General features: G+C 40.0%; 1 protein-coding gene across 1 annotated transcript; it reads right to left on the bottom strand.

Moving 5' to 3' along the window:
* Positions 1–265: 265 nt before the first annotated feature.
* Positions 266–20,385, bottom strand: LOC139222455 (cdc42-interacting protein 4 homolog). The gene is made up of 14 exons (XM_070854267.1): positions 20,047–20,385; positions 14,616–14,731; positions 14,455–14,508; positions 13,186–13,333; positions 13,021–13,083; positions 11,670–11,774; positions 11,201–11,329; positions 10,852–10,998; positions 9,086–9,247; positions 5,160–5,269; positions 3,912–4,044; positions 3,750–3,817; positions 2,608–2,714; positions 266–2,517 (listed from the first exon to the last, which is right to left on the bottom strand). Exons 1-14 carry the CDS (start codon positions 20,068–20,070, stop codon positions 2,372–2,374), a joined length of 1,512 nt encoding a protein of 503 aa, XP_070710368.1. The 5' UTR covers positions 20,071–20,385; the 3' UTR covers positions 266–2,371.
* Positions 20,386–21,111: the final 726 nt, after the last annotated feature.

The raw sequence follows: 21,111 nt of genomic DNA, 5'->3' as shown, positions 1-21,111 counted from the left end.
TCAAATGTGCATTTCTGACACTCCGACTGTTTTATCAACCCACACCACTTGTCTGATACTTGAGATTCTGAACAAACAGACACTATTAAAACTGAGTTAGTTCCCTTTGTACATGAACTGCTGCTGTAAGGGACCACACTGGAAATTGTATTTTTCACTTCACTGTTTGCAATAAATGCAATCAATCTATTTGTTTATTCATTGTTGCCAGGTTTCGTATGTAACATTTCTCATAAATGACACTAAAGAAACAAAAGACAAGAAATAATTTCTCTTTTTCACTTTATAACTCAAATGATACAAGTAAATACACACATTTTCTTTTAAAAAATGGATCATTCAGAGTGGTAGAGGAACAGATGGATAAACCTTGTGTGGTTCTTTGACAGTGAGACTTTTAAAGCCCCCTCTACTCAGACAAGTGTTCTACTTATTGTTACTTCTCTGGATGTTTGAGCTTCACTCTGCAGATTGTTTGTACAGAGTTTGAAAAGTGTCAGTTTTAAAAGGCTGTTTTCAAACGTGTCTGCTGAAGGAGGAAAGTGTCTCTGTGCTCACTTTAAATCTTCGTTTAAAAAGTGTACAGACCAGTGTCCAGTTCTACAAGTGTGATGTGGAAACGTGTGCCCATTTTTTGTTCAGCAGTGACAACAAAGAACTAAATAACTTTTTTTTGTGGAAAAAGATTCAGACACAAAATTGCAGCAAGAGCATTTTTATGTCAAACAATATCTGGAGTGATCCTAAAACGCTCCTATTTTAAAAGTGCTTAACTTTTTTTTTTTCCTTTACTGTTCATCACTCTTAGTCATCCTGCAAGGAGCTTAATTTCAAAAACTCCCATTTCCTCCCTTTGAAATTTATTCTGGTGTCATTAATTATTTCTAAATTTGGCTGAACAGGTCATGACTTTCAAGTCAGAATAATGATAACGGTTTTAATTGTTTCAGAGGGCTTGAGAAAACCAATAAGAGTGAGATTCAGAGGCTCAAAATATAAAAACAGGTGGTTAAACCATGTAAAACCAGTATACATACATGAGAAACCTGAAAACCATCACAGAACCAGTTAGTGACAGAATTGTAAATGCTCCAGAAAGCTGGATTTCAAAAAGTAGACGAGGACTTTTTAACTGCTTGTTTTCCACAGGCAGTTCACCAAATATTAGTGCCAGGAATTATAACACTGTCAATGCTGTATTTTTACTTAACATTGAAATTTGATCATTATTGCCATTGTGCTTTTCCTTTGTTTTATACCCACTGTGTCTAAAAATTCACAAAAAAACATTACAAGCCAAGTTTCCTTGCAAATGTAACTCAGAGAAATTATTTCATCTGAAGTTAAAAGGTTATGTTCACATTTTTTCCAAGTATTAAAAACAATACTCCAGTGCCCTTATGTACATGCCCTGAAGAGATCCCTTCCTTAAGGGCTTCAAATCTACAAAATCCACAGCCTTTGCTCTGTGTAAAAAATATATCCCTAAGTTTATTTGAAGCTAATAAAAGGCTCCAGCAGGCCACATTATTTATACCAAGAGGGAATCTGTCTTTGTCTGATATTCCTCAACAGTTCTGCGGGAAAATGCTGTTCAGGAAAACGTAAAGACAGATTTTTTTAAATTAAAAACTCAAACTTTGGAAGATACCCACTTGATTAGTTTACCTAACACTGCTGACACCTTATATTGGCTTCAGAAAGGCTTTGTCACTTATATTAGAAGCACATTAGGAGGGGATGTCCTCAGGGCCAGTGGGAAGAAAGAAACCTCAGTGTTCATATGGGCACCTGACTATTGTTAAAAGGTAGACATATAAAATAACTGATCCTTTACCATGACAGTCTATTGAGAGATCTTATATTTTGTGCACTCTCTACAGAGTAGTGGTTTTCATCCAGTTATAAGTCATAAAACATCACATAACCATGATTTAAAAAACTCACATTATCCTGTCGGGAAGGAGGTTTTAGCAGAGGGTTGGTGTTACAAAAAGAAAAAGTTCAGCAGGTTGTTAGAGATGGCAGTGGGAAAGTCAAGTGAACGGATATATCGACATAAGGACATGTAGCATCAGGTATACATTCAAAAGTTTGGTATTAAAGAAGGTGAAATCTATAGAGATCAGACAGGACTGACAGTCTGTGGTTGGAGGATGCCTCGCCTGCCGCGGCGAGCAGAGACGGGGAGTGTATGATATTGCAATCAGCCTTGATAACGAGCTTTCTAATCACTCACTTTCATCTCACTATACACGTCACTGGCTGAGATAAAAGATGCAGAGAGCAGCTCCAATTATCATGGATGACTTTGTATTCACCTTTGGGTGTTAACTTTCCATCATAAGCTCTGAGTGTGTGTGTGTGTGTGTTACAGGGTGAGTTTGACATAGGATGAAGGTATATAGCCCTCCTCTCCACTGGCTCTAAGGACTCTCATCCATCCATCTCCTTTATCCTCCTCCATTATACTCAACAGCTCTCCCTCTGTAATGGAAATGGTGCCCTCGCTGTTGCCTGCACACAAACACACACAGGTAAGACACATAAAAGGCTAAAATGAGATCGAACAAGCTGAGTGTGAATAAATAAAATATCGAAATGTACCTTCAAAGGTGTACAGAGCCGTGCACTGGCCAATAGGGGATTCTATGTCGTCGAACTCGTCTTCAAACTCTGTGTAGATGTTCTGAGTCTGGTCTGCTGCTACCACACTAGACATACACGTACCCAAGATGAAAATCAAGACATGTCATTTCCTCAGTATGTTCTGTAACGCACTTTCATTCATTCACTTCATGACTTCCTGAGAATTAGATAAGCAGACTGATACCACTCTCATATCTGCACAGTGGAAATAAAACTACAGTTCTAGTTTCAACAAACTGATTTGAATTATGCAAAAATGAATCACTTGTAAGAGCAAATACTGCAGCATATTCATTAGAAACAATCGTGCAAACATAAGCTCTGGTTAATTAAACTAACACCACATTTAAAGATCCCTTCAATATAAGTTACTGTTCACAAAGCCTACAGAAATATGATTATGACATTGTAGTAAAAAGACAACAAATGTAATATTAAATAATCAGTTCTGACTAAAATGTGGCCATTGTAAAATGTTTAATAAAAACATTGTAAATCCCACATTTTATTTGGCCTATTAATGGCATTGTAATAGCTCGCACCACCAGTAGAGGTCAGCCAGCAGTGATCATCCATTCATCCATTATCTATACTGCTTTTCCGAGAAGCGGAGTACACCCTGGACTGGTTGTCACCCAATCACAGAGCCAACACATAGACACAGAGAACCAATCACACTCTTACAAGAAATTTAGTGTCACCAATTAACCTAACCTGCATGTCTTTGGACTGTGGGAGGAAGCTGGAGTATCGAACCCACACTAACATGAGGAGAACTCCACACAGAAAGGCTCAAAGTGCAAACCTGCCGGCCAGCTACAGTGCTAACCACTGCACCACCCAGCAGTAACCATATTAACAGATTAACTCCACAGTGGTACTGCTAGCTCTGCCACCCTCATTGATCATCCTTGCCTTGCAGGTCATAGTGGTCTGTAAATATTCTCCATTCCTCCACTCTTAATGCTAACCTGAGCTCACCAGCTGCTGTCAGCACCTCCGTATTTACTGGTGTTAATCTCCTCATTTAACGCTCAGCAGCAAAGCAAATGAGCTTATTTCCCAAAATGTCACACCACCCCTCTAAATAGAGATCTTACCCATGTTGAGTATTATTGTTGATGGTGTTGGAAGATTCTTCTCCTCCCACTGCTTCTGATAGCCACGTCTGTAACGAATTAGCAGTAGATGTCAAGATGTGCACAAATGCACAAAAACCGTAATCTGATCTGTCATGCATGTCTCTGTTATGAGTGTATAACCTCATATTTGGTGAGCTCCCCCCTCAGGCGGCCAATGTTCTGGGCTGTTTCTGTGATCTGAGGCTCCAGACTGGAGGGGTCTCCCATCTGTGGATTCTGCTCGTACACACCCTTCATCTTCTCCAGTGCGTCACTGGGGTCAGACGGGGAGAGGAAGGTGTTATTGTTTTGGAAATGTGAGCGCTCATTAAGGAAGTTTTTCTCCTGTGCAGCACTGCTGATAAGGACCGAAGGGACGGGCAGAACTTTGTACTAGTAGGGAGACTTGCTGAGGGGACATGTCGAATCATTGTATGTGACATTATTGAGGTCGGGCAGTTACAATTCATCCCAGGGGTGTTGGATGGGGTTGAGGTCATGTTCTTTCACACCAAATTGGGAAATCTATTTCTTTCTGGACCTGGTTTTTGTGCACAGGAGTACTGTGATATTGAAACAACAAAGCAAGAGCACACAATTGTCCAAAATATTATTAGCATCAAAATTTCTCTTGATTGAAACTGGCTGATGCCTGAACCATGAAAAACAGCCCCAGTGCAGATGGAGAGAAGTATGTGGACAAGTTTGGCCATGTAAGAAACCTATGTTAACTTTGAGAGCGGCTTATATTTCGACATGGCTGTCGCCTGAGAACAACTGGGACAGAATTGATTTATTGAGTGTATTTTATTATTCACAAAATGTGTTCTTCTATCACAGAGTTTATTACACTTATGGGGTTCTTTACTTGTCCTGATGAAGCAGATTAGCTCAGTGTTAAACTTAAATAAACTAAAAATAAACTAAAATAAACTTCCCAAACTTTAACTTTAATTAGAGCGGCATCATAGGAAAATACTTCAGGGGATTTTAAGAACGTTTCTCGTCCATGTGCTTCCCAAAATCTACAATTAAGTCAGGCTGAACTAATTAACCAGGAGATCCACTGATATTTAAAACATATAAGAGCAGAGTTGCTGCAAAAGTGACACAGATATTGTGGCAGTTTGATGCTTGCAGTAGGATAAAGAGGTTATTTTTTGACATTTCCACCAGCTCCTGAGGATGGTTTTAAAGTAAATCCCTTTTAAGGTAACTCAACTCTGAAGTGATTGGCTTTTCACCAATCAAGCTATTAAAATACTTCACCAAGGTCCAATCTATGCACAGTGAGCATTATCAATCCAAACCAATACTCTGAAGCTTTTCGTCATAATGAAATTACACAGGGCTTGGGGGTGCCTGTGACGCTGTGGACGATGTCATTACCTTTGGTCCTGCGCCTTCTGCAGCTCTTTGGTGATGTCTTCAATCTTCGCCTGCAGCCTCTTCTTCCTCTGTTCAGGAGGAAGGTGAGAGAAATCTTCTGCAGCGGGTGGCTACACACACACACACACACACACACACACAGAATAATGTGTTGTCATATCTTTATGCTATGTATATATGTTTGTTTTCTTACCACCGATGTCACTCCTCCCTGTTTCTGTCTGTCTTTTGTGCTGCTAATAATCTACACACAGACTGAAAGGTCTGAAGAAACACAACAGCAGAGAAGATTGAAACAAACCCCGTTCAAGGCAAACAAGTAGTGTTGGGAAATCAAAGAAAACGCACATGGTTACAGACAGAGAGAGTCAGGAGCATGACTAACATCCTGTGTTTAATGTCCTGGACTGGTGCGTACTGTAAGGCTTTTTCTCCTGTGATGCCACACCAATGTGCTTTTACAGAAGTGCAAGAATTACATTTGATCTATGAAAAATTATCAAAAATTATGATTAAGGGGAAATTATTAAGAATGCAAATGAGATTTAAGTTGCTTTTTTTTTTTTTTTTAAAGAAGGGTCAATTTTTTTTCTCCACAGAAACAAAGTTAAATAATGATATGACATTAGAGAATTGAGATTAACAGCGAAATGTCACAGCGAAAATCAACTCTTTTCTTTTAGTGGAATCAGTGACATTAGTAGATTTACACTTTGTGGCAAAGTCAAAATCTGTGTGGTTTTTTTTGCATCGAATTTAACTTTGATGAACTTTGAACTGGACTCTAATGGGACAAGGCCAAAATAGCTATTGTAGCTTGTAAGCTGGGGTGATCCATTCATTTTTTATCTAACACAGTATCCACAGTTGACAGACACAGACAGTGGTGTTTGAATAATCTCTGTGAACTTGAATTGTCTTGTTAGTGACTGAAAACCAAAACTCACGTATGCCCCATTACATTTGACTGACAGTATTTCCAGGAGCCTTTATGTTTCTCTCCAAATTATATTATTTTCAGATACAATAACATATTCATATTTTGTGTGTGTACACATCATGTCTGGTTACCTGGAAATACAGTCACAAATACAAATACAGTGCGGAGAAAATCAAAAGATTCCTGGTTGTGACTGACTGGTACTTATATGATCCTGGGTGGCTAACTTGTTAGCTGTTAGCTCAGCAGCCATAGTTGTTCCCCGACTCGCCCTGCCATGTCAGTAGCCTCTTTCTGGTGTGACTGGGCCTTTATAGTTTTTTTTTTACCCAGAGGTCAGTGCAGCATGATCCAGTGTGGAGTTACTCTTCAAATTGTATGTCCCTTTGAAAAGAATCCAGCACCAGAAGAATATTTAAAAACCTTTTCAGTCTACCCTTTACGTAAAGTTAATAGGTGTTACCATGTGTTTTCCAGCATGCAACATCTAGACAGAGAGAGAGGGACACTCTGTGTGAGGGTACAACAAACACACTACATGGGAAACACACATATGCAGGAACAAACATAGTAACCGTTGTTTTAAAAGCACAAGGCACAGTAGGAATGTCTAAATATAACAGCTTGTTTAAATGCATAGGATCAATGACACAAAAACATGAGGGGGGAGACATTTACAGAACATGACAGTGGGAGGAGGATGGGGTTTGGACCTGAGCAGATGCCGTCACTCACCGAGTGCTGTTTGTGCAATATCTTTAAGGTGGAAATCCTGGGTTTGACAGAGCGATTAAACTCTCTCAGACAGAGAGAGAGGGGGGAGTGCTGCAGCCTGGAGAGGGGGAGGGAGAGGGGGTGGCTGCCCGGTGGGAAAGGAGACGGGGGAGAGAAAGACGGAGGGACAAACTGAAGACGGGAAAAACAGGGGGCAGAGGAAGAGGAGAAAATCACAGTGGTAGTGAGGAGAAAAGAAGAGAGAGAAGTCAAGAGATTTCTGTAGCAAAGTGGATGAAGCGTTAAGGAGAGAGCGCGGGGCGTTTTGGGGCAAGTCTGTGCAGCAGACTGGAATTAGAATTGGCCCCTGAGGGCAACAGGGTGGTCGGGTAAGACATGACTGGAATGTGTGTTGAGTTTTGTGTGTGTGTGAGTGTTTGTTTTAAAGCATTGTTATGAGACAGTGTGAGCGTCATTTTTCACGTCTTCACCGGTCAAAAGGAGCATGAACAGAGCTGGATTCTGCTCCACGCACGGATTTGATTTTTAAACTTCACAGCTGTCAAACATATCTACAACAAGTCAAACCTACAAAAGCACATTTAGCTGTAACCTGACACCTTCTTTTCTTTAGTGTCCTGAGAAATGCTGATGTATTTATCGTTTGAAATAAAAACATGTTGGTTATTAAAGGATAAATCTGGTAATATTTATTTATCTCATGTGATTATGTGAATCCAATTTAAGAGCCAAAACCAATACTGAAATAACCTGATGCAGCTTATTCTTCTGTGCCACAGACTGAGTCCAGAAACTACCAACAACACATCAGTGAGCCAAACCGTTGCACTGGGTGACATGTTTCTGTCTTGTGTTGAACATGGGAACTGTTTATTTTTAATTCAGTACCTCATACACCATCCTGGACTGGTGCCGAAGAAAAATCACTTCATCACGCCAAATGTGTATTAATCTGCAGCTGAAAATAGTCCCCACCAGATACACTATTTTCTCCCGTTTGAATAACGTTTACTTAAAACTACAATGCCCAGCTGTTTTAGAATATTATTTGAACTTTTTTTGGAAAAGAAACGATATATTTGTGACTAGTTTTTAAAGATTAAAGGTGCAGTGTGTAGGATTTAGTGGCATCTAGCAGTGAGATTGCAGATTGCAACCTCTCGCCTCACCTACATTCACCAATTGGAGAACTTACGCCGACCGACGAGGATTTTCATTGCCTCGCTCTTTCTTCTGTTAGATAATAAGGGTGCTCCTCTATTTGTCACAACACAAAACAATATTCCTCTTCTTTCTTTGACTTCCAAACGGTGCATTCATGCCACCAAATTCGAGCTGCCATCTCAGCATTAAAACATGGCTGGCCCTTGTTTGTCTGTTCTGGGCTACTGTAGAAACATGGAAATGCAACATAGTGGACTACATGAAAGAGGACCCACTCCCTCTGTTGATATAAAGGGCTCATTCTACGCTAAAAAAAACCCACAACAACTCTTTGCTTCAGGTGATTTTACACTACAGAAAGCATAGTTTTGAATTCCATTTTTGCTAATAGATCCCCCTAAATCCTACATACTGCACCTTTAACTCTAAGACAAAACGTTTGAAAGCATCAACATTGACCAATAATTCACTGGTTCTCCTTTGGACAATAAGAAAAAAGTTACAATAAGGTCAGTTTACCTTTTTAAAAACACAACAATCTGCTGGTATAATTATTGCAGTTTACAGTAAGTTACCTGATACATTATAGAATATACAAAAGAAGACTGTTATCAGACTGATAACAAAACTTTTCATTCAAATTGGAGTGAGGTCAATAATATGGAAATAATTTAAATCAGATTACGGAACTCACTTCATACAATTTAATCTTGCAGTAAAGTGTTTGAAGGTTTACATTAACAATGTGATGTGCTCATTTTTGTTTCCCGTCTCTACTCATGCTGCCTTTATTTCAAAGTAGGAGCATGTATTGTTTCACAACGAGACACCCCACAAATCACCCCTGTATCCATAAAATTGTATGGATTAGATATGACAGAGTAATTTTAGCCCGATAACAATTTGTTAGTCCAGATTTGTTAAGCCACATTTGAAGAAGAAGACAGAGAGGATTTTTAGGTTGTCAAACGCAGAAGCAGGCGAAGCAGAGAGGGGAGAGGCAGGGAATATCTTGTCCTTGAGACACTGCACTTTTAATGCAAACTCAAAGAGAAACTAATCTAATGCAAACAGAGTGTGGATTCACCTTGTGCTTCTTGCTGAAAGGCCAGAGCTTGGCGCGCACTTTGGGCGGATTGAGGCTGGAGTCAGAGGTGGCTGGTTTGATTCCTTGAGTGTAGTCTTCAAAGTCCACATCTCCAGGTCGCTCGAAACCAGACTTGTGCTGCTCTATGAACAGCATCGAGTCCTGAAGGGAGACAAACAGACATGAGTCAGACTCTTATTCACATCAAAGTCAGATGTTAAGTCAGCATTGGCTCTCTATATGTGGGCTCACAGTTACCCACAACAGAGCCCAACTGAAACTGGATTTTTGAAGTGGTAAGAATATGTTTGCTCTTTTTTAACATGAACACATAACTATTGGAGAGGCTAAAAAACAAACTTCATCATGAAAACTGCATCGACATCAACAAACAATGTGAACCACTGGCTTTAAAATTACCTAAAAGATAAATCAACACCTCTAAGATTACCAAAGGTAGTTATTACAGGAATCTGAATGCTTAAGTAAACTTAGTGAGTTTGTAGAAAAAAATAGAGTTTCCATTAATTTGGTAATCATCACACTTTATGACACTGTATAGAAGTCTGTTATCATCAATAGTACTGTAGGCTTTTCAAATTTAGAGAAATGTTTACTCAAGATTTTTTGTGCCTCCATTAAGTCAGTATGTGTAATATGTGTTATTCCTTTTTTACATTTATTGACACAACATACTCCATACTGCATGAGAAATGTGCATAATGCATAAAAAATGTCTATAAAAATCTACAAAGGTCACACTAGGTTATCTGTGGGTAACCGGAGGTAGTCTTATGGAGCTATTTTTTGTATGAGTGGGTCCCTGTTTTGCTCATCTCACAAGGACACACATGGACATGCACCGCATGTGCATGCAGGTGAGATGATACACAGTCCTGTCAATGGTGCCAAGAAAAGCAGCAGCGTGCCAGCAAAGACAGGGAAGAAGAAAACTGCAAGCTAGTAAACAATGTAACCAATGCTGCATTCAAAAGCCTATGAAAATCAGCATTGTAAATGTTTTATGAGGAAGGAAATGCATTTAATACATTCGGAAACTCAACATGGCACCTTTAAATTATTAGAGACCTGTTAGGAAGCATTATTAAAGGAATAGTTTGACATTTTGCTTGTAGATTTTCTTGTCGAGAGTAAAATGAGAAGATTGATGCCACTCTAATGTGTGCACAGTGAATATCAAAAGCTTAGCTTAGCATAAAGACAAGAAAACAGCAGGGGAACAGCAAGCCTGGCTCTGTCCACAGGTCACAAAACAGGGGTTGTGTGTATTTCTTGGCAGTGACTTCCTGCAGTCTCCGTCTTCCTGCTGGTCTTGTTGCCTCACAGGAAGTCACCACGCCCAGTCAAGAAACAATCTGGCTACAGCTTGGCAAATTTTGTACAGATTAGACAAAAAACTTTCACTTTCACTTCCACCTCCAACGTTTGTGAGCAAGCTTCAGAGGTGCGACTGTCACCTTTGGACACAGCCAGACTAGCTGTTTCCCCCTGCTTCCAGTCTTTGTGCTAAGATAAGCTAACTGGCTGCTGCTTGTAGCTCCATATCTTACAGACGGATTTGAGAGTCATAAGGATCTTCTCATCTAACTCTCAGCGAGAAAGTAAATGATAAAATTTCCCAAAATGCCAAACTATTAATTTAGGCACCAGAGCATAGACTTGCAGATGGGTGGTATCTTAGATATAACACTGAACAGACAGACATGGCCTATTCACAGTCCCCTTATTCCAGTCATCAAATGTACCTGTTTCTCATCAATTTTCCCCCCTGCTGCAGAGATTCCCTCTAAACATTTGGAGATGATGGGCAGCACTTTCTTTTCGATGTCTGAAAACTGGCAGTAGCCCTCCGCCAGCCGCTGAATCCTCCGCTCATCCATGTCCTGCATTTTCTGTTCGGCACACAAACACACCTCCTCAAAGTCTGTGTTTACACAGCGTACATTACGCATTAAAAGCCATATGAAAACACTGGAGAAGTATTATATTTTGAAAGACAGTACCAGGGTGTGTTTGGTTTGCATTATGTCACTAAGCCAGGTGTGTGAGCTCTGCCCAGTTGTACTGTGGTGTGAATGTGTGTCTTTGTCTCACATTGAAGATCTGCGGTATCTCTGTGTAGTAGAAGAAGTTTTGTTCCTTGTTGTATTTCTGGAGCTGTGCTGCATAGTCATTCCTGCAATCCTCCGCTGTGTGTGTGCGGGCATGGGCATGCTGCTTGGCCTTCAGAGCGAACGATGGGGAGAGAGAGAGAGAGAGAGAGAGAGAGAGAGAGAGAGAGAGAGAGAGAGAGAGAGGGAGAGAGAGAGAGGGAGGGGAAGATGAAAGGATGCAGGAAGAAGGAGAAATGAAGAGATGCAAAACAAAATGCAAAGTAGGAGAAATGCAGGAACAGATGTAGGGAGGAAGTGGAGGGAGGGACGGGGAACACGAAGGGGGGGGAAGAGTCACAGAGGGAGACAGAGGAGGACAGTTCAAGGATTTCTTTTTTTACTGAAAATATCTTAGAAACCAAAGGTGAAAAAAAAACAAAACACATCAGCGTTGAGTTGTGTGTGTTTACTTTCTCGACATCGAGTTTGGTGGCATTGAGGTCGTTCTCTGTTTTCTCTGCTTGTTGTGTGGCTTTTTCAGCCTCCGCCCACTCCTTGGCAAAGCGCTTCTTAGTCTGCAGGCATGCACACACAGACACACACACACACTAGCTTTAGTATCGTTATCGATGCAAAATTCAGGGAATTCAGTCCCACTAGAGGTATTAAATATGCAAGAGGATTGTTCACCACGTTATGTTACTGCACGCTAAAGGGTCAGCTAACACAAATTACAAACAATAGATATATTTACTCTTTTTCCTCTGGTGATATCTAGTAACACAGATGAGATTACGTTTAATTTGGAATGACTTTGTGATTCAGGGATTACTTCTGCCAGCCCCAGAAATAGGGGGAAACGAAATTTGGTTTGTGGTGCTCAAAACATTACAAATTACTATACTATTTTTAAAAGTTCATAAACTCATTAAATACCAGCTTATAGCTTTGAGGTCAGTTAAAGCCATTAATAAGAATGCTTTTTTGGTTGCCAGGCTGGTGTTTATCCTCCTCATGCAGGTGGACACCTTCACTGGTCCGTTTGATCTTTTCAGAAAAGTGTTGCAAAGGCTCGACTAAAATTAACAGAACGTTAATTATTTATTAGATGTAATGACTTACAGTGAGACACTCACTATGCTTTATTATTGTCTTTACTACAGAAAAAGGGAAAAGATGTTGCTGTTCAGTTTTTAATATAGCATGTTTTCAGTACAAACTGTAAAATTTAATTAATCTCTTTGGACTGGGGAGGAGACAGAAATCTCAGAAACAAGCGTTTTGAAAACTTGAGGAAATAGTAATTGGTATAACAAATTTAAAATTCTAAATTAAATAATAAATGTAAATACTTAATTTAATGCATTTGCAAATTTCTACTAAAAGTACTTGTTACACTAGCTGAACTTAGAGCCCTGTGGTCTGTGCATAGCAGGACGCTGAACTTGAACAAAAATGTGCAATTTGTCTTCAGGCAAACATACAACTCAACATATATGAAGTATAAAGTTTCCAACAATGAACAAATGATGAATAAATGTTTCTTTTCAAGGAAATTCCTCAGTCAAAAACTGCTTTTTGACTCAACATAAACTGCCAAACTAGCAAAATAAAGGTCTAAGAGCTTTGGCTGTATCTCCCCTCTAATTACTACTAAATTAACTTCTTTACAGGAAACTTTCAAGAAATCGTTTGGAAACTAGAAAACTTTAAACCTGCAAAACAAGATACCACAAGAGGCAGTTGAGGCTTTTTTCTCCTAATTTAGGCGAACCAACCCTGTAAATAACACTAATGTGATCCAACAACAAGATAACTCACACTTTCTAGGTGTTTAAAGCCGGTCTCTAAGTTCTGCTGGGCCTTCTTGGCATCAGACAGGTGCTGGGGAAGGAAGCGGTTACAGTTTAAGATGATGACACAGCATATCACATCAATCTGCCAAACTTCCCTTCCTCCTTCGTGTGTTCCTCCTCCCTCTCTCACCGTTTTGCGTTCCTGTTTGAGGTCCTGAAGGTACTTGGTGAGTTCGACACAGATGCTGGTCATCATGTTTTCAGCGATGAGCTCCCGCTGGCCGGCGTAATCGTTCATCTCGTTCAGGATCTCCTGGAATGACGCGTGATTGCTGAATCTGCAGCATGGAGGAGAGACCATTTGGAAAATCATCACAGCTGGAAACTGACATTTATTTGACCGTTTGACCCTCAAACAGGTCTTGTCCAATGATAGCTTAGCAGCCGTAATAGGCACAACGGGCCTGTCAATGTGCATGGGGCTTTGGTGGATGATGGATTTTTTCTTTTAGCTCTTCCAAACAGATGAAAACTATGTTATTCTGTACAAATTGCGAACCATAGCATGTCTAACTAGCGTAGTAGCACTAGCGTTATTTTCAAGTAAACTACTTTCTTTTCTATTTTGCTTTTTTCCCTCTTTTACTCATAAAAATAGATATAGTGTACATTTTTTTCTTGGATTCTGTATTGTAAATATGTCTATTCTATATTTATTTTTCTTGACTACACACCAAAGTCCTTGTAATGCAAAAACTTAGCTGGCAATAAACCTGATACTGATTCTGAACGACATAATTTAGTGAAGGGAGAGGCTACTTTAGAGAAACACCTTTTTAAGACTAGAGCATGGGAGCCATGATGCCACTAAATTAGACTTTAGAGGAACTGTGGAGACTCTGTCCTGCTCTTTTTTTATGGTTTGGGGAAGTTTAAACCTCAGAAGCTAAACTTGCATTTTCCAAACTCATCACTTATTCTTCATCCTGAAATAAATCTCTCTTGCATTGGTGAAGCATGCTCTTTGAAATAACATTAAAACAGTAACTCAGCCACTGTGTGAAGAATGTTTTTTGACAGTAAACATCCAAACCAACAAATGAATATATAAAAGTTTTACTCCTACTACTGCACTGTAAAACTCAAACAAACAAGCATTGCTGGTTAGGATGCAGATTTTTTTGCCTTGGACATGTAGCTCTTGCTTCAGTCTTTTTGCATTACATTACGCACATATTTAATAATATAATATTATATTTTGAAACAAGTCAGCATGAAAAATAAAAAGTTATGTGGAGATGGAGTTGAATATTTGCCATGCAAGAGTGGAAAGCTTGACAGGCTAACAGCAGCAGTATCTAAGGGAGATTAGCGAGCCTTCAATTGTAATTTTCAAATATGCAATATTAGAGAGGCGAGGGAGACATAATGGAAACTGGACATTTTATTCTTCTCTCACTTGCAGTCTTGCTCTTCCTTGCTCCCTCGTTTGGCATATTTCTTTGTTAGGCTCCTGTTTGACAGTGTAAAAGAAGCAGTGTTACTCTCTATTACACACGAAGACACAAATACACTTATGCTGTAAATATAAACAAACATTCAGAAACACGCTCAGAACACCTGAGTTGCTTGGCGTAGTTCTGCTCTATCTCCGTGCGCTCCTTCACAAACTTGATGTACCGCTCCACCAGGTCAAGGCCTGACTGCGTGTGCTTGTCGATGTGATCACACTGGTCCTAAGAGAGGAACAGCATAGAGAACCATGTAGTTTCATACATGCATGTGCACACAAACACTGCAGACGTCTGCTGACAAGCACCTCGATGTGTCACAGCAAACCTCTAACACACTCTGACACAGTGCAGTCTAAAGCCTTTTGGATAGTAGCATATTTTTCATTGTTTCGGCTCCGTACTTCAGATCTTTGGATTTGAAATGAAGCAATGACTATGAAGTTAACGTTGACTGTGGTTACATTAATGTAGGACGTTAAGCCATTTTTGTGCACAGTCTGAATTTAAGACAAAGCAACAGCACATTGACCGACCACAAACATGCCCACAGGGATTTTTCAGAAAGTGTACCACTGTGCACTGGCCATTCAGTCACATGAACTCGGTCTAAGTGATCATGTGTTTTATTACTTAAAACCAGAATGAAAGTAAAACGCCTCCGAAACAAGACAAGAAGAAGTGAAGCTGACTGCAGCACAGGCCTCTGAGGAACATAACAAGTGTCTGCTGGCGTCTCAGAGTCAGACTTCAAACTAGTTGATTAACTGAATTGACAGAAAATGAATCTGCAATGAAAAAATACTCTGTCTAGTTGTATTTCTTGCTGTTCTTTGTCTTAAGTAAGACTAAACTGGAAATGTTTAATTAATAATTGAATGTGTTAATAGTTTAATGTGTCCTTTATGTTTCAGTTCCCTTAAACTAGACTAAGTATGGACATTTTTCTTATGTTTATTCTTATATTTTGTCTTTTGAACTTTTTATTTTATTGTTCTTGTTGTGATATGCGTTGAGCTGTTTTGTGTAGGGTCTATCTCACTACTTTCTTATTGTAAACTATACTCAGTGTTTTGTTGATAAGGATCCGTAGATGTTTCTGCTTCTGTCAGATCTGATTTTCCTTCCCTACAGTGTCGACTGCCAAGAGCGATGGAGAATAAAAGGTCGTAGCAAACTGTTGAGACAAAGATGGCTGAAAAAAACCTCTGGCACTGAGATACACTGTAAAGCAACTAATGATTGTTTTCATTATCAATTTATCCATCTATCTTTTTCTTCTGCTTCTTTTGATGCAATGTTTGATCTTGAGACGGCAGCAAAGTGCAAAAAAAGATACTGTCAATCTTCACATTGTTTGAATTTTTGCTTTTAAAAAATTGTTTTTATTTCATCCATAATTAAAATAGTTGCACTTCGGTTCTAATTGGACTGCTTGCATTACATTTGCATCGCATTTAATCAGGCAGTGGATCTGCCACAAATGGAAACTAGAAGCCTAAGAATAACCCCACACACACACACGCTCACACACACACACACACACACACACACACACACACACACACACAGTATCCTCCCTTCTCTCACACACACAAAAAGCACAAAGGTGTCGCAGAGAATAAAGGCAGACTCTCCTTTCTACATTCCTCTCTTGCTCTTTACACTCATGCATGCCTTCAAAACACACTTACACACACACACACACACTCTCAAACCTGTCGGACAGGTAGCATTTGTCCTCTCCGTCTTACATTTACACAGTCATGACATACAGTAAAGGTCTCGCTGAAGACCTACAGCGTGATTATATGGTCAAACAAAGCAACAGCTGCTCATTTGTTGTGTCTCTTGTGAGATAAAAAGACAGACTCCACCTTTTGGTTTGTTTGTCTGTGTGAGTGTGTGTGTGTGTGTGTGTGTGTGTGTGTGTTTGCGTAGAGACTGCAGGGTCTTTCGGAGCCAGAGACATAGATACTGAGTCCTCAGAGGAGGGGGAAGCTAAATGGAGATCATACAGTAACACAGTTAGCAATGTCCTGGATACGTGAGGGTTGGGAGGAGGCAGGGAAGGAGGAAGGAACAGGATTAAAATCATAAGAGGATGATGGAGTAAAATAGGTGCTTTTTTCCTTGTTAAAACCTGCACCAGGAAAAGGTAAACACTTGGACAAGAAACAAACAAATACCGTTGGTGATGAGGAAATTCAAGAACATGTTTTTAGCACGTCTCTTCCTTTACCCCATTACTTTACATTACTGTGGTACATTTGGATGTGTTTTTGTGAGAGGGGGAAACACTGATAGTGAGGCAGTGAGGGTTCAGGAATGAGATAATCATTAGCTCATTGTGAACCTCCGCCCTGTGACTGACGGTCCCCGGGGCCTCTCCAGATCCTGGAACCAGTCGGACTAGTCCCACCCCTCACTGTGACGAAACACAGCAGCAGCAGCAGCAGCAGTATTTCCTGATCCAGGCTGATCTGAGGTCACATTCTAGCTCACCTTAATCATAATGCAAGCTGCAAAACAATAGGGATTGGGCTGCACCAGCTATCCGTAAATCCATCTCTAAGTTTGTGTGAAGCTCTTAATGACTAATAAATAGTTCAAACTGGGGGTTTTGCGCCATTAAAACTTGAATATCTAAGCTACTAAAGACTTCAGCAAATCTGTTGCTGGGGGATATCTGTAGCTCTGCTCTGCTGAAAGCAACTATGCAGGTCACTGTAGCATCATAACTCTCTACCATAACTTCCAAAAATGACAGTTTTAGGGAGACAAACTACACTGAATCTTAGCTGCCAGTCCTTTAAAATGTAAATATGACATTGTTTTATTGATGCATGCATCGATAGAGAAATGATTGTGGAGTATTCATGCAGTTTAGAACAGATCCTCTAATCATTTATCCAAATGTTATTGTATGTTTTGTGCTTTTGAGGTTATTATTATTATATTATTTTTGTGAAATGTAATTTTGAATCTTCCCAGTTCACTTGCATGTACATATATGTGTATATATGTTGTATTCCAGTGATGTAGGGAGGCCTACTGTGTGTACACACCTCATAGAGATTAAAAAGGATTGTATTGTCTGATTTAGTTGACCTGTAAACAATTACATTACAGTTTACACTATTAGTCCTTGTTATCAAGGACTTCATCAAATGTCAGGTCACATGGGTCGTAGTGGGCTAGGACTTCATCTCTACATAAGAATTAGTTTGGTAAGTGTAAATCTCCACTTAGTAAACATTTACCGAGGCTACATTAAAAGTTTGAACTTGAAAAGCCAGATTAGGTTGCATCAGATATTCAGAAATCTGTGCGAGGATGCCTGTAAAGTCCTCATTAAGTTAATGGTAACTTCTGGTTTCTGGCTGATTTACTAAATTGGGTTGCACCATTTAAACCTATGAAATATCTTAGTTTGACAGATTAACTACAGAGCAGCTATTAGGTTATTTTTGTCAAAAACCGTTGTGGTCTAACTGGGTTATGTTGTGTGTATATGCCATATTTACAGATAGGTGGTGGCTTTGACACCTTAAATCTCACCGACTGGCAGCTGAGTCGGTCATGATGAGCCGCAGTATTGAACAGTGTTCAAACCCTCCGAACTAGACAAAGTTTCCAATTCTGCCCGATATGTTGGGCAGATTTATGGGGGAAATGTGTCTAAATTGATAAAGAAGAATATTTTGATTTATATCAATTAGAATATTCTTATTTGATATGATACAGCCATAAAAACCATTAAGTCCTGCAGTTTCATCTTCCCGTGAGTGTAAACGTCACAAAGCTTCAGTGATGTTGGGACAAGCTGATATAGCATAAACCATCAGGTAGAGTAAAAAGCCAATCACAATGTCCTAAAGGTGACGCCTTCAGATTACCTGTATTGTCTGACCAGTAGTCCTAAACTCATAGATATTCAGATGACTATCAATTGAGAAAGAAAAGCAGAAACATTTGAGGTAGAACTGGTTTATGTTTGACATTTATGCTTGAACAATGATCGCACTGATTGTCAAAACAGCCGTGCATGCAGCTGAAATGAGAAAACGATGAATCTCTTGATTCACAAGCTTCTCAAATGTGAGCTTTTTTGCTGCTTTTCTTTGCCCCATGTGATTTTTAACTGAATATCTTCAGGTGTGGACGGTTGGTGAAACAAAACAAGCATCATTAAGGTATCACATTGGGCTTTAGGAGAGTCTGATGGGCCTTTTTATAGATTAATAATAGATTTATCATTCTAAAGGTTTATGGTTTCAGCTCTAGCCATTATATATTTGAATTTTCCCACAATAGTTTGACTATGCTGCTGTTTATCATATCCTATCAACACACGACAAACAGCAGCAGCTGAATGATTTTGAATAACTCTTTATCAACAATCGCAGCATTAAACTGCCCAACAGCCTCACCCAGTCTGTTTCGCTGTGGAATAATCTCAGAGGCATGCACTTAGACTTTGACCGTAATCTGAGCAGGATTTGCGAAAATTAGGCCTGTCTGGTCGTCATTGCCAACTATTAAACCAACGATCATGACCAGTTCAAGCCAGGGTATCTAGTCTGAAACACATACTGCGCATAGCATGCATTGTCAGGATCCACATCAGCCCATCTATAACCAGTGTAGAGCTGAAATAAGTGCTCTTAGTGATCAACTGATCGTCATTAATCAGGAGGTATTTTGACGATTGACAGATAGTTTATGGAGCAAAAATGCCAAACATTCTTATGTTTAAGCTTCTCAAATGTGAGGATTTCCTGCCTTTCTGGGTTGCATGAGGTAGTAAACAGGATGTCTTTGGGTTTTAGACTGCTGCTCGGACAAAAATAAGCAGCTTGGACACAACTTTTAACCAAACTCTGATATTTAATAGGCCAAACGATCGACTGTGGAACCAGGAAACGCATCAAAATGAAAACAAAAGTTACTTGCAGCACTAAAAGAGCGGCCACTCCAGTTCAGCCCCCCTTAACTTTATTGCTCACCGACTCCACAGAGGACACTGGTGTCGGGCTGGAGTGAGTGATGGGGATGGTCGCCCGACCTGATGACTGTCACTGTGGTCTTCAGCTCAGAGACACCGAACAGACACAGTCAGTAGATAAACTTCAAAACAGAGGACAGCACCTCCAGGGAAGTGTTGCCACAAAGCAAAGCTCGGGCTCAAGCATGCGTGAAGAAGGAATGAGATAGAAATAGGTGTGTAGCCCACAGTGTGTAGATAAGGTGGCCAGAGAGAGCAATAAACCTCTCCTCTTTCCCCTCTACTTATGATTAGGTATGCAGCAGGAGTTGCGAAACCCTCTGGCTGCAGTTTTTGTAGAAAAAGCCTCCTGCTGCTGGTTCAAACTCACATAACTCAGGCCTGCCGTGGAAAAACAGCAGTCCTGAGTTCACACTGTGTCGTCGGAAAACAATAGCAGGACAACTTTTACATGAGTGAAGGCATTTTTTTTTTTTTTGGTAATGACTTCTCCATGAAGGTTTCGCTTCTTCTGTGTCAGCTGTCAACTTACCCAAAGATCTGTTCCCCAGTCCATGTCTGCAACACTTCAGATGGAGGAATCCTCTGTTGTTTTACAGCACAAGAAAGAAAACAACCAGGTGGACGGACGGACGGACGGATGGATGACGGGAGGAGGGGGAGAGGAAGGAGAAAGAGAAAAACGTCCTCTCTCCTCTCAAAGATTCCACACACACACACACACACACACACACACACAAAACTTTCTGAGTCTCGAAAGCGGAGATGGCGGAGGAAATGTTTGGAGGAAGTCTACGCCTTCTCCTTGGCACGGACGCGCCTGTCCTGTTTCTTCCAGAGAGAAAAAAAATGTTCAGGCGCTTTTTCCTGAAACAAGTTTGGGTCCGAGAGAGAGAGAGAGAGAGAGAGAGAGAGAGAGAGAGACAGAGAGAGAGAGAGAGAGAGAGAGACAGAGAGAGAGAGAGAGAGAGAGAGAGAGAGAGAGAAGGGGGAGGACCTGGTGTGGGAAAACCTACCAGCGGCGTTTCTGTTTGTTTTATCTTAAAGACGCAGCTTGAGGTTATTTCCATCATAAACGCTCCAGTAAGGCGGAACCTTTAAATAAACACATGTTTTCTGGCAGTAAAACACTCCAGTTATGAGGATGCACCCGAGATTAATAAATAAAAATAAATCATTAATCGCTGCGGACATTTCCTAAATAAATCACCAGGCGGTGGGACCTGTAAAATAATGACAAGGGTTAATTTGGCCTGGTTTTTATTCGTTCATTTAGGTCATGTTCCCAGCAGGATGAATCCTGACTTCGATGATCTTCACTAACCTACTTGAAAGTTTACTTAATTATTGTTAAAGCTGGTTTAATTTTGAGGTATTTTACCCCAGAAGAAAATGGAGGATAATAATAATAGCAATAATAATGATAATAATTTAATTTTCTAAATCTGTATGATGGCTCTTCCTGAATGACAATCAAGTGATATGCATGTCTGTCACTACTACAGCGACCAGTTGTAGAAGTCGTAGTAAAACTATTGTTAATCCTGACTGACTACATTTTTCAGTATTTGGATGGACTGCTGTGAAATTTTTGACA

Source organism: Pempheris klunzingeri, chromosome 3 (genome assembly GCF_042242105.1).
Source record: "Pempheris klunzingeri isolate RE-2024b chromosome 3, fPemKlu1.hap1, whole genome shotgun sequence".
In the NCBI taxonomy this organism is placed as follows: Eukaryota; Metazoa; Chordata; class Actinopteri; order Acropomatiformes; family Pempheridae; genus Pempheris; species Pempheris klunzingeri.
This window is presented reverse-complemented; position numbering and strand designations above follow the sequence as displayed.

Coding starts and splice junctions, on each gene's coding strand:
- LOC139222455 (XM_070854267.1), bottom strand. CDS start 20,070: ATGGACTGGGGAACAGATCTTTGG. Junction 14,509..14,615: donor AACTACGCCAAGCAACTCAG/GTGTTCTGAGCG, acceptor ACTGTCAAACAG/GAGCCTAACAAAGAAATATG. Junction 4,045..5,159: donor CAGAAGGCGCAGGACCAAAG/GTAATGACATCG, acceptor GTCTGACCCCAG/TGACGCACTGGAGAAGATGA.